This window comes from Mandrillus leucophaeus, unplaced genomic scaffold (genome assembly GCF_000951045.1).
Source record: "Mandrillus leucophaeus isolate KB7577 unplaced genomic scaffold, Mleu.le_1.0 Scaffold434, whole genome shotgun sequence".
Classification (NCBI taxonomy): domain Eukaryota; kingdom Metazoa; phylum Chordata; class Mammalia; order Primates; family Cercopithecidae; genus Mandrillus; species Mandrillus leucophaeus.
The window spans coordinates 1527203-1539442 of NW_012104632.1; the positions used below are offsets into that span (position 1 = coordinate 1527203).

Here is a 12240-nt window from a genome sequence, read left to right on the forward strand (position 1 = left end):
AGATTTAGGCCAAGAGGAACCTGAGGTCAGGGTGTTTATTTCCCTGGTTCCTTCCTGTAAGGGAACCTCAGGCTCACCGTCTCTCAAAAGAAAAGCACTGCTCCAAGGCAGCTGACTTGACTGGAGTCTCTCCTTCCAAGTTCTAGTAATTTCTCCCTCCCTTGATCTCTTTGGGCCTAAGGGTGGTGAGGGTAAGAAAAGCAACAGCTCCAAGATCCTGCTGTGCAGATGATGGGGGCCCCCTCCTTACTATTACACATGCCCACACCCCACCCAAAAGGTTTACCACCTAAGCATGAATTCCTAAGCACTGTATTTTCATTTCGTCTGCTTTTTGAAATTTATACAAATGGAATCATATGATATGAATTCCTTCATGTCTGGCTTTTTCAACTTAACACTAGATTCATGAGATTCATCCATGCTGTTGTATCTGTTCTATCTATCATCAATTGTGATTGTGACTGGCACTCCACTCTATGCCTACACCACGAGTGACTTATTCATTCTACAGTTGGTGAACATTCAGGTTGTTCCTAATTTGTTGTTGTTGTAAATAATGTTACCGTTAACATTCTTGTCCATGTCTCCCGGTACGCAGGATGTGTTTTGCCTGGTTATAGACCTAGAAGTGGACTCTGAGTCATGGAGTGTTGGTATCTTCACTTTAATACTTAATATTAAACCGTTTTCCATGTTTAAACTCCCACCAGCAATGTTCCTTGTTACTCGATATCCTCATCACTCAACATCCTTGCCACCACTTTGCATTATCTGTCTTTTTCATCGTAGACATGCTGGCGAATGGCTAATACCTTACTGTGGTTTTAATTTTCATTTTCCCAATTACTAATAAAAGGTTGAGCAGACTTACATGTTGCTGACCATTTGGATCTACTCATTCTTGAGCGCTTGTTCAAGTCTTTTGGCCACTAAATGGCAGAGATCCCAGACACCACAATTAACATGTACAAGCTGCCAGAATCCAGCTATAAAACCTTTCCTTGAGAATATCAACTCATTAGCACGAAACAGGGAGATAAAAAGATGGCCTATTCCCTCAGGAGACTGTTTGCTGTAAGTCAAATTACCATTTATGATGATTCTCTATTAAGTAGGGCCAACTTCAACAATAATTACTAAAACAAAGTATAATATCATAATGCAAAATACAGAAAGAACATACACTCTGAGAGTCATGAGTAAATATTTCTGGGTCACACCATGTAAACTACATACTTTACAGTCGGCATGAAGATTAAATTAGCTCAAGCATGTGAGGCTCTCAGAATCATGCCTGACGGTCACCTCTGATTACCTTTCATAATTTAGGTAAGAATAATGGCAGAGATTATAAAAAATCCTAAGTAACTTGTCTTAAACCAACAACCCTCAACCTTACAGGTACTTGGTTACTTTTACTATACAGATGGCTGTGTACTAAAATCATCAACCACACACACTATTATATAGGTTTGTGTTTAAATAACCTGATAACACATCTTTTGTTCCTTTACCAATTCTGACCCGCCACAAGTCCTTTTTTTTTTGAGATGGAGTCCTGCTCTGTCACCTAGACCGGAGTCCAGTCTCAGCTCACTGCGATCTCGGCTCACTGCAACCTCCACTTCCCAGGTTCAAGCAATTCTCCTGCCTCAGCCTCTTGAGTAGCTGGGATTATAGGCACACACCACCATGCCCAGCTAACTTTTGTATTTTTAGTAGAGACAGGGTTTTGTCATGTTGGCCAGGCTGGTCTCGAACTCCTGACCTCAGGTGATCCACTCACCTCAGCCTCCCAAAGTACTGGGATTACAGGCATGAGCCACCGCGCCCGGCCCTCCTCTTTCTTCTGAAATGCACTTCCTCATATTACTAGGTGTTAAATATACAGTGGTTCCCCCTTATTCTCAGGGGATACATTCTGAGACCTTCAGTGGATGCCTGAAACTGCAGATAGTACCAAACCCTATACTTACTATTTTTTTCCTGTACATACGTACCTATGAGAAAGTTTAACTTATGCATTAGGCTTAGTACCCTTGTGTTTTGGTACTATTATTAAGTAAAATAAGGGTTACTGGAATACAAGCACTGTGACACCGTGACAGTGAGCCTGATCACCAAGGTGGCTATGAAAGTGACTAATGGGTGGGAATGTCTACAGTGTGGAGACACTGGACAAAGGGAGGACTCATGTCCTGGGGAGGAAGGAGCAGGACAGTGAGAGATTTCATCATGCTGCTCAGAACGGCATGCGATTGAAAACTTATGAATTGTTTATTTCTAGAATTTTCCATTTAATATTTTCAGACCACAATTGACTGAAGGTAACTGAAGCCTCAGACAGCAAAATTGTGCATGAGGGGACTACTGTATACGCATTTCCATTTGCACCTCTGGTAACTATGAGATCAGAATGTGCAGTGGAAGGTTGTGTGCCTCACAATAACCACGGAGTTCTACTCAATCTGCTGCCTTGGCGACTCTGGATCTCTGTTCCGACAGTACAATGTCACATTGCAGACTCTTGGCCTGGGGTCCCATAGGACTTCAGTGGCTCCAGGACTGATTTCACTGCCATCACTTATATATGGTTAGATCTGGGTTCAACTTGTTTGCTGTGAGGTAAGTGTCTGAACGTCTACATGTCTACAAATCTTTAAAACTACACACAAAAATTGCTAAAGACAAGAAATTTGGGAATATTAAATTTACAATACAATTTAGGAAACCAAATAGAGAGGAGGTATACTAACTGGGTTAGAAGATTATAGCTGTAAATTGTTGGGACTTAAGAAAAACCACACATTTAGACAAATAGTTTCTCAATCTTCTTTACCCAGAAACTCTTACTATTCAACATATCTCCCCTACACCTGCACCAAAAGAGCAGTCAGTTGAGATACAAGTTTGAGAAACAGAAAGGAGGGGACAAAGATTGGAGGATGTCAAGGCTAAAGGATAAGCCTCTCCTCTAGTTCAGAGCACTCTTTGTCTGCCTCACACCCTCTTCTCCCTGGGGACTGGCTGTGTGCTGACTGTCCCCATGCTGGGATACATGAACAGTAACAACAGTGGACCCCTGCTCCCTGCACTGATGGGAGGCAACAAGGATAAGCTGCCCTCACACTTGCTATGCTAACAGAACAGGAAATATTATTTTACCTGTGGCATAGACAAATGTCTAATATAGAAGCATGTTTTATAGTGGGAATTTGCGATACAGATCTATTAACTACATGCTTTCTCATTAAAAACTGGCTTAACTGAATTACATTCACTCAAAAACTGGTTTCTAGTGCTAAAATCAAAATTCCCTTATGGCTTTTAATATTGAAACCAAAACCCAAAACTGCAGCTAAAACACATTATTTGATAAAGCAAAGGGAATCTTGCAATCTCTGGGAATAAGTAAAATCCCTCTTTTGCAAGTGAAAAATTTCTCTTTCACTCATATTCCAAAGTAAGTGAAAAAAAGCCACATGAATGGTGCCTGAATAAGTTCCTCTGTTTGGAAAGAAAAAAGAAAAAAATCATTACGTTCAAGGGTTAAAGAAACTTGTGTCTACACCATACAAGTTGAATGCTTGACTCATTGTTTACTTACTGTCAAATGATTTGGGCAGTTTCTTTTCATGATAACTCCCTGCCAACACAAAACCATTTCGAAGATCCAGGAGCACAGAAAATCGGGGTCAATGCTACAGGGCTCATGGGTTGCCGGGGAAAACTATAGGCCTCAGGCCGTTGCCTAAGTCTCCCCATCTCATAAGCTAGTCAAAGTGTCCCTGCCTGCTGACTCGAGACCCAGACATTTATCCATTCCTCCCCCAACCTCTCCATTTCTTCACCTACTTGTTCAGTCAGAAATTCAACCAATATGAAATGCCTCTTCTCTACACACATATGCAACACATGCCAACTCTCAAGGAATGCAATTTAGTGGAAGAGAAAAAGCAAGTAAATATGCAGTAACAATGCAAACATGTGCCACTACAGGGATAGGTACCAAGTGCTAAGGAAACCTGTAGGGATGAACGACCAGCCCAGCTTCGGATGGCAGAGAAAGCTTCCTGGAGAAGGTAGTTACAAGAATAAAGAGAAGCAGGCCACGCCATCAGGTGGGAGACAGTGGTAAGGAATGCCACAGTGGGTGGAAGAGCATGTGAGAGGCAGGAAGAGCAAATGTAGCCAGTCCAGAGGGCTGGAATGGAGAGTGAGATGAGGAAAAAGTGAGAGTTCACCCCAACCTGAAGCCAGGCCTATGGAGAGCCCTCAGGTCTCCCGGATGCCTCCTCTAAGGGCCTGGCAATTCAGAAACAAGAATGCCCCTGTGTACCATGAAGAACGCAAGTCTTGATGAGAGGACTCTTCCAGACACATGCCATCAATGTATCTGTTGATTTTAGCAGCAATGGGGAAGCTAATCAATACTTAATTTTAGAAAAGTAGTAAGCTATGTGAATAAGGCAAAGGACAGATTAGGTCTGCAGGCAGGCAGATTTCTGTCCAGCTGAAATATCAAACTCCTGTGTGATGTATGAAATACAACATCACATATAAAAAATTGATGAACGTAATTCAGCCATAAGAAGTCATATCTAGTGGACAGATCAATATAATCACCTTGGAAGAAGTTATTACAGTGGGAGAAACTGGGCCTGGCTTTACCCTGAGTTCTTAAGCAAGGAACTGGTCTACAATTTCTTCATCCACACAAGAAATAGTTGCTATGGTTGTCTCCAATACTGCTAAAACCCATCATTCTGGCATTGCGATTTGATAAAATATCAAAAGTATTTTATCACCAGAGACAAGGATTTAAGTAACTTTTCTAAGCCACAGACTTACTATGGTTTTGTCTGAGGAAAAAAAAAAAAAAGATGGACCCCAAACTGTCTAAAATTCAAAAAACAAATATATTTAAGTTCATGAACCTTTTAAAAGTTGACAAACCATGCAAACCAAATATAAAGATAATTAAAATTTTAGGATAAGCAAATGAGAGGATAAATTTTTTTAAGAAATGAGAAAGTAAAAAAAAATTAACCTAACAAGGCAGGCAGTGATTCGTTGCTCACTTCCCTTTCTGCTGGTTTCATTTCCCTTCTTAGGTGAAAACACTCCTAATATGTAAATCGGTCCACTAAAGACTTCAGAGTCCTTTCTGTTAAGATTTGCAGAAATTTTTATGCAAAAGAAATTATTTCTAGACTTCCATGCACTAGAAAAGCAGACTTACAAAATACAGCAAACTAAAGTGGATAAATGTATGTGGCAAACCAGAAGCAAATAATCAAGGATCCTACTTTTAAACATTTAGAATTGTTTAAATAGTAAAAAGTGGAAATGTGGATATTCTATGATTTTTAAGAACTTGGTAGCAAAAAGTGAGACTCCATTTAGGATTACCTACTAAGTGCCAGGTACTACGTTAAGCACTTGGGACCTTTCTGGTTTAGGGCCCTCACAATCCTGCTGGATGGTATTCTCTCTATTTCAACTGTACAGAAATGAAGTAGGAACAAAGGGTTAGTCAGAGTGGGCAGGTAACTAGACAAAGTCACACAGCTTAGAAAAGCAAAGAAGCTAGACTTTAAACCCCCTTTTACTCAATATCAAATCTCCTTCTCTTTCCATAGATGATGCAGACTTCAAGCATCAAAGTACACAAACTGAAGAAACTTCGTCCTTTGTATATAATTCTCTTAAATATATGCCATCATTTCAAGGGGAATTTATGCTAAGTGTGACTTCATAAACAAATCATTTGTGAGAGAGAAAAACCACATCCAGGGTAAAGTCATAAGGTGAAAAAGCCTATTTCAGAGAGCACTTCCTGAAAGAGACAAAGCAGCAATTACAGGCAGCCCAGCACCAACTCCCATGCCAAGCATTACACTGGAAACTACTTTTTAAAGCAACAAAAGAGTCTAAAACAAAATAAAACATTTCTTAAACACACTGTTTCCAGAAAGAGCTATTTTAACAGAAACAACTCAAAGATATCCCTTCGACAGAAGTGGAAGTGCTGAAAAATGTTCATCTCTCATACAGACTTCTGATGGACAGGAGGTAAGCAGCATTTAATTAACTTCACGATTATTGTCAAAAGTAATGCTTTATGTACTATATTTCAAAAATCATTTCATTTTAATAATACAGGCTGGGCGTGATGGCCCACACCTGTAACTCTAGCACTTTGGGAGGCCAAGGCAGGAGGACCAGTTGTGCCCAGGAGCAACATAGTGAGACCCTGCCTCTATAAAAAATAATAATAATAATTAAAAAATAAACATAAACTATGTCAGTGAAAGACCTTGAAATAGGCTATATAATCATCTTTCCACAATATGATTTTACATTGATTTTCAATATTGCTTTACATTAATAGTAAATGTAATTTTTTTCAACTTAAGGAAAGAAAATGTTTATGGTAAATCATATGTATATTTAGAAATGTTAATCACATGGTTTCAATTACGTTGTTTCATGAAATAATGGTTAAGAAAAGAAAAGCTACAAATAGTCATGGTATCTACAGCTTTTAAAAAGCTGACTTTAAAGTCAATCACTTTTCAGTATTTATCCAAAAATTTCTGTGTTTGCAGAGTACAATCAATACTATAATGCCTTTAAAACATATGCATCACTCATTTTTTTTCAAACTTGAGCAAATGAATACAAGTATTGGTGACAAGCTACATAAAAACTGCTTCAGCATAACGTGGGAAAAAAGACTCAAGATGGTTTGTAAGTACAGGACTTATGTCACAAAATTAAATGATGAGGATAGGTGAAGGGAGTCCTGATGCAATACTAAAAAAGAAAAACAAATACAAAATTTCATTTATATTATAATTGCTACTATTTAAGAATTCATTCCAGTTAAACATAAGATTTAAGCCTCCATGATTACTCTCCTTTGAATGATACTAGAGATATAATTTTTCTCTGTAACACTTTCCTCATTTGATAGAAATTAATATTCTAGTCACACCAATATTTGGAAAATTTAATATGTTTTTAAATATATAGAATTATACTCCAAAATCATATTTAACCTAAATATTTGAGAAGGAAAGAAGAAGGGAAGAAAGGGAAGGGGAAGGAGAAGGAGAAGGGGAAGGGGAAGGGGAAGGGGAAAGGGAAGGGAAGGGAGGGAAGGAAGCAAGGAAGGGAAGGGAGGCAGGGAGGCAGGGAGGCAGGGAGGCAGGGAGGCAGGGAGGCAGGGAGGCAGGAAGGCAGGAAAGCAGGAAAGCAGGCAGGCAGGCAGGCAGGCAGGCAGGCACGTTTCTTGTGTTTATCCACAGCAATTGCTCAAGTTAATTTTTAATGATCAATAGCCCATGATGCCACTCACCACAGACAGCAAATCTCCCCCACAGTTTTCCTTAAAGAGAAATTCTGGGCTGATTTCAAGACAGCCCACTCTGCAAAGTGACATTTTTGAAGGAAACTTTTCATCCACCTCTGTATTTCAAGGGGATGCCACAGGTTCCATCTCATTGCAGCAAAGTCTATTTTTAAAGTCTGTTGTTGGTGTTGCATCATGGGGGAGTGAAGTTTCACACTGAGGAGTCAATGATATTTGCAACCCCAAATAATCTCCTTTCCATTTAAAATGGGCAGGTTTTTTTTTTTGGTGATGGAAATTTGTTAGTTTCTACATACACATCAAGTTACTGAATGACTTCTTATTAATATCTACTTGTCTTAGATACTCCTTATTTGGATTTACTTTGAAAATTTTTTTAATTTAAATAATATTGAAGCTTCTGAATCTAGATGGAATGAGGATATGAAAGTTACTAATAGCACTAGCTTGTTTTCAAGGTGCTGCTTTCTGTGAACCACTGAAGTAGAGCAGCTGAAATCACAAAACTTGGAAAACTTGGCATTACGTACTCCCAATTGTGCATTAGAAAATAGCTCATCTATTGCTCTAACAGTCTAGTTCTTGATCTGCTGACCATGGCACAAAACACTGCTGTTTCTAGACCTATGATAATTTAAAGAGAACATAAGGTAATAAATACTATGAAGTGTTTCCACTTTAAAAAAACAAAAAGTTTAATAGCCAGCTACACAAGTCTTCATTTTCAAACTAGAGATTTACAAACTAGAGTTTTTAAGCAAAGTAGAGTTGCTGTGAGTCATCTCATCAAAAGTTTCTTTCTTTATTTATTCATCAATTCAGTAAATATGTATTTATTGAGTAACTATTACATGCTCAACAGACAGTAGGGCTGCAGTTGTAACAAAGGAAAAGTTCCCATTCTCTCTCAGATGAGAACTACTGTGAATGCTCAGTAGTTAACCAGCCGAATGGTTCCTTGATTAATTTTCCACATGTTTCTATTTACATATTTTATATATTAAAATTGTGTTTAATGAACAAAAATACATTATTTGGACATTACTCATCTGGTTGCAAAATATTTTAACAGAATGAAGATGATAAAAAGTGGCAAACAATTGTATTAAGAGTCAAAATTCAGAATCACCTTTTCCCAATTAGTCCAAATTAAAGGACACTTATTACAGGAACAACTGCTACCTAATTTCACACTATAGGAAAAAATTGTAAAGAAATAGTTATTCTTGTAGGAAGAAGGGAAGTGAGCAGGAAGAGAGATGAATGAACTTGCCCAATGAATTATGACACCAGGATCATTTTAATAGATTAATACAAATTAGTAATAATCTCTAGGGAATGGATTCCTTAATAAATACTAAGACACATAGAGTGAGTTTAACATAAAATGCTCTCAAACTCAAAATTCACTGGCAGTCAAGCTGAGTGGGAGAATGTTAAGCATTTGTTTTTTAACCGAGGATTTTATTCTTATTTTTCTTAACTATTCTTATTTTTCTTAACTATTTTTACAGTTTCTAAGTATCATGCCCACCAACAAGCTGTAAAATGATCACCCTGAACAATCAAGATCAACCTGTCCCTTTTAACAACTCACATCCAGATGAATACAAAATTGCAGCCCTTGTCTTCTATAGCTGTATCTTCATAATTGGATTATTTGTTAACATCACTGCATTATGGGTTTTCAGTTGTACCACCAAAAAGAGAACCACTGTAACCATCTACATGATGAATGTGGCATTAGTGGATTTGATATTTATAATGACTCTACCCTTTCGAATGTTTTATTATGCAAAAGATGAATGGCCATTTGGAGAGTACTTCTGCCAGATTCTTGGAGCTCTTACAGTGTTTTACCCAAGCATTGCTCTATGGCTTCTTGCCTTTATTAGTGCCGACAGATACATGGCCATTGTGCAGCCGAAGTATGCCAAAGAACTTAAAAACACGTGCAAAGCCATGCTGGCGTGTGTGGGAGTCTGGATAATGACCCTGACCACAACCATCCCTCTGCTATTGCTTCATAAAGACCCGGATAAAGACTCCACCCCCGCCACCTGCCTCAAGATTTCTGACATCGTCTATCTAAAAGCTGTGAATGTGCTAAACTTCACTCGACTGACATTTTTTTTCTTGATTCCTTTGTTCATCATGATTGGGTGCTACTTGGTCATTATTCATAATCTCCTTCATGGCAGGACGTCTAAGCTGAAACCCAAAGTCAAGGAGAAGTCCATAAGGATCATCATCACACTGCTGGTGCAGGTGCTTGTCTGCTTTATGCCCTTCCACATCTGTTTCGCTTTCCTGATGCTGGGAACGGGGGAGAACAGTTACAGTCCCTGGGGAGCCTTTACCACCTTCCTCATGAACCTCAGCACATGTCTGGATGTGATTCTCTACTACATCGTTTCAAAACAATTTCAGGCTCGAGTCATTAGTGTCATGCTATACCGTAATTACCTTCGAAGCATGCGCAGAAAAAGTTTCCGATCTGGTAGTTTACGGTCACTAAGCAATATAAACAGTGAAATGTTATGAATAATAGAAAGGTTCTTTATCTCAATCCCATCAAAATTCACTTCACTAACTACTCTGGCATCAATGGATATTCTGTAAAATATATCAAGTCCCTTTTCTCTTGAAAAAAATAAATTCATTATCTTCATTTTTAAAACTTATATAAAACATTTTTGTGAATTATTCGGAGAAAAGCATCTGATTTGCCTTTCACAGTCAAGTCTTATTTACACAGATAATTAACTTTTTGCATTTCTATGTGCAAGTGACACATGTATGTTAATCAAGTCAGTAGGGGGGAAATCAAACTACCATACAAAATAATTTGATTAAATTATTTTCTATTTAGATGCAGCTCCCTTAGGTCTAATTTGCACTAGGAATGGAATTATAAATCCAGTATTTCATGTCCCAAACACCGACTTCCAGAATTCCTATATAAGAAATTATGCTGAACTCATTACTGTTACTTACTACAAGGTAAAATTAACAGGAACAAGAACCCAAGGGGCCTGTAAAGGCCATCCCCATCAGCCCTTCCCTACTCTGAATTCATCCTTTTGAAAACAGAGGATAGTCATTCAAACACTGAGAGCCTACTATGCACCAAACCCGATTTAGGACTAATGATGAAAATCTAATCTGAGATGCTATTTCTATCCAACAATCCAAGTTCATTTCTATCATCTATCTACTATATGGTGAAATGCCATTCTCCAATACAAACAGTTTGTTCTTCTTATGTGGTTAAAGATCCCATTTTTACAAAAGAGGTTAATTGATTTTCTTCCCAGGCCATATGTCACAGTATAAATAGTACTATGGGAACCTTGGATTCTTAGCCTTGCCATTTAATTTCTCCTAATAAAGTAACAAACCAAGTAACTTATCCATCTAACAGAAAAAAACTGAAGTATAATCGGTAAAGCCCCTATTATTCTTAACACTTATGGAAGTAAAATAAATGATTCAACTATAACTTCCTCTCTGCTAAATTATCTTTATCATTCTTAACATGATCATATCCTACTGGGGCTTAGAACCAAATATATGCATTGGTTAGAAATTTATTTCTGGCTGGGCATGGTGGCTCACGCCTGTAATCCCAGCACTTTGGGAGGCTGAGGTGGACAGATCACTTGAGGTCAGGAGTTCGAGATCAGCCTGGCCAACATGGTGAAACCCTGTCTCTACTAAAAATACAAAAATTAGCCAGACATGATGGCAGATTCCTGTAATCTCAGCTACTTGGGAGGCTGAGGCAGTAGAATAGCTTGAACCCAGGAGGCGGAGGCTGCTGTGAGCCAAGATCGCACCATTGCACTCCAGCCTAGGCAACAGAGTGAGACTCTGTCTCAAAAAAAAAAGAAATTGATTTCTAGAAATAACATAGGTAAATTCATATTATTTAAAAATAAATAAATAAATAAACACAAAAAGTCTAATCATAAAATGGCATTTTTGCACTAGACGGTCCCTTAGACAATCTTCTTAGTACAATTCTTCTGTTCCAAATATAAAAAACTGAGGTCTGATGAGGTTATGTGACTTGCTCAGCTAAAGAACCACACCTAGAAACCAAAGTCAGTTCTTTCATGTCGAGCACCAATTTTTCAATAATAAAAAGCAAACATGCTTAAACATTCTCAGAGCTACATAAGGTGGTACTGAGATGCAGTTTCTCAAAAAAGAGAAAAATACAAAGTTTTTAGTTTCAATAGTCAAACGATTAAAATACATATCTTTATATACTTTATATACATAAAATAAGTATCTTTATAGATATTATATCTTTATATATTATTTATATATCTTACATATATTTAACATATAATTATTTCTAAAACAAGAAAAACAACTCTTGTATTTGACATGTAAGTTTATTGTACACATATACATAGTCAGAGCCTACTCTCAACCATACAGATGAATCTACTCTTAAATGTGTTAGATGGAAAAGTTATCTGCCAGAGCTTGTCTTGATAAGAAGAGTTTAGTCTCAAAGCAAAAAGCACAACAAAAGATTCTATTGATACAAAATCAACAAAGTGAAAATGTATGCTGTGATTCTCACAATAAAATTGTAAATAATCTAAATTATAATTTAATTGTAGATCACTTAAAAGTTATTTTTAAAATAATTTACTTAGCATTATAATCAAATATATTTTAACATAATATGTAAAAATTCAAAATTTCACTGTATTCTGGAAAACAATGTAACATCCACATATAAATACTAACAAAAAATAATAGGTATATAAGGCCAGATGTGTGGCAGGAATGAGTTACTAGAAATGCCTAATACATATGGCTTTTAATAATGGAGTTATCTC

At 37.5% G+C, this 12240-nt stretch overlaps 2 protein-coding genes across 5 annotated transcripts in view; one reads left to right on the forward strand and one right to left on the reverse strand.

The window, feature by feature from the left end:
- UBAC2 (UBA domain containing 2) overlaps positions 1-12240 on the reverse strand; it is a 186071-nt gene that overhangs the window by 123614 nt on the left and 50217 nt on the right. The gene's annotated exons all lie outside the window — the stretch shown is intronic.
- Positions 2507-10090, forward strand: GPR18 (G protein-coupled receptor 18). Of its 2 annotated transcripts, none has more exons than XM_011993796.1 (3): positions 2507-2596; positions 5646-6078; positions 8896-10090. In XM_011993796.1, exon 3 carries the CDS (start codon positions 8930-8932, stop codon positions 9923-9925), a length of 996 nt encoding a protein of 331 aa, XP_011849186.1. In that variant the 5' UTR covers positions 2507-2596; positions 5646-6078; positions 8896-8929; the 3' UTR covers positions 9926-10090. The 2 variants fall into 2 exon arrangements, with proteins under 2 accessions (XP_011849186.1, XP_011849187.1); XM_011993797.1 differs by lacking the exon at positions 2507-2596 and adding an exon at positions 7840-8031 and having other exon boundaries at positions 5804-6078.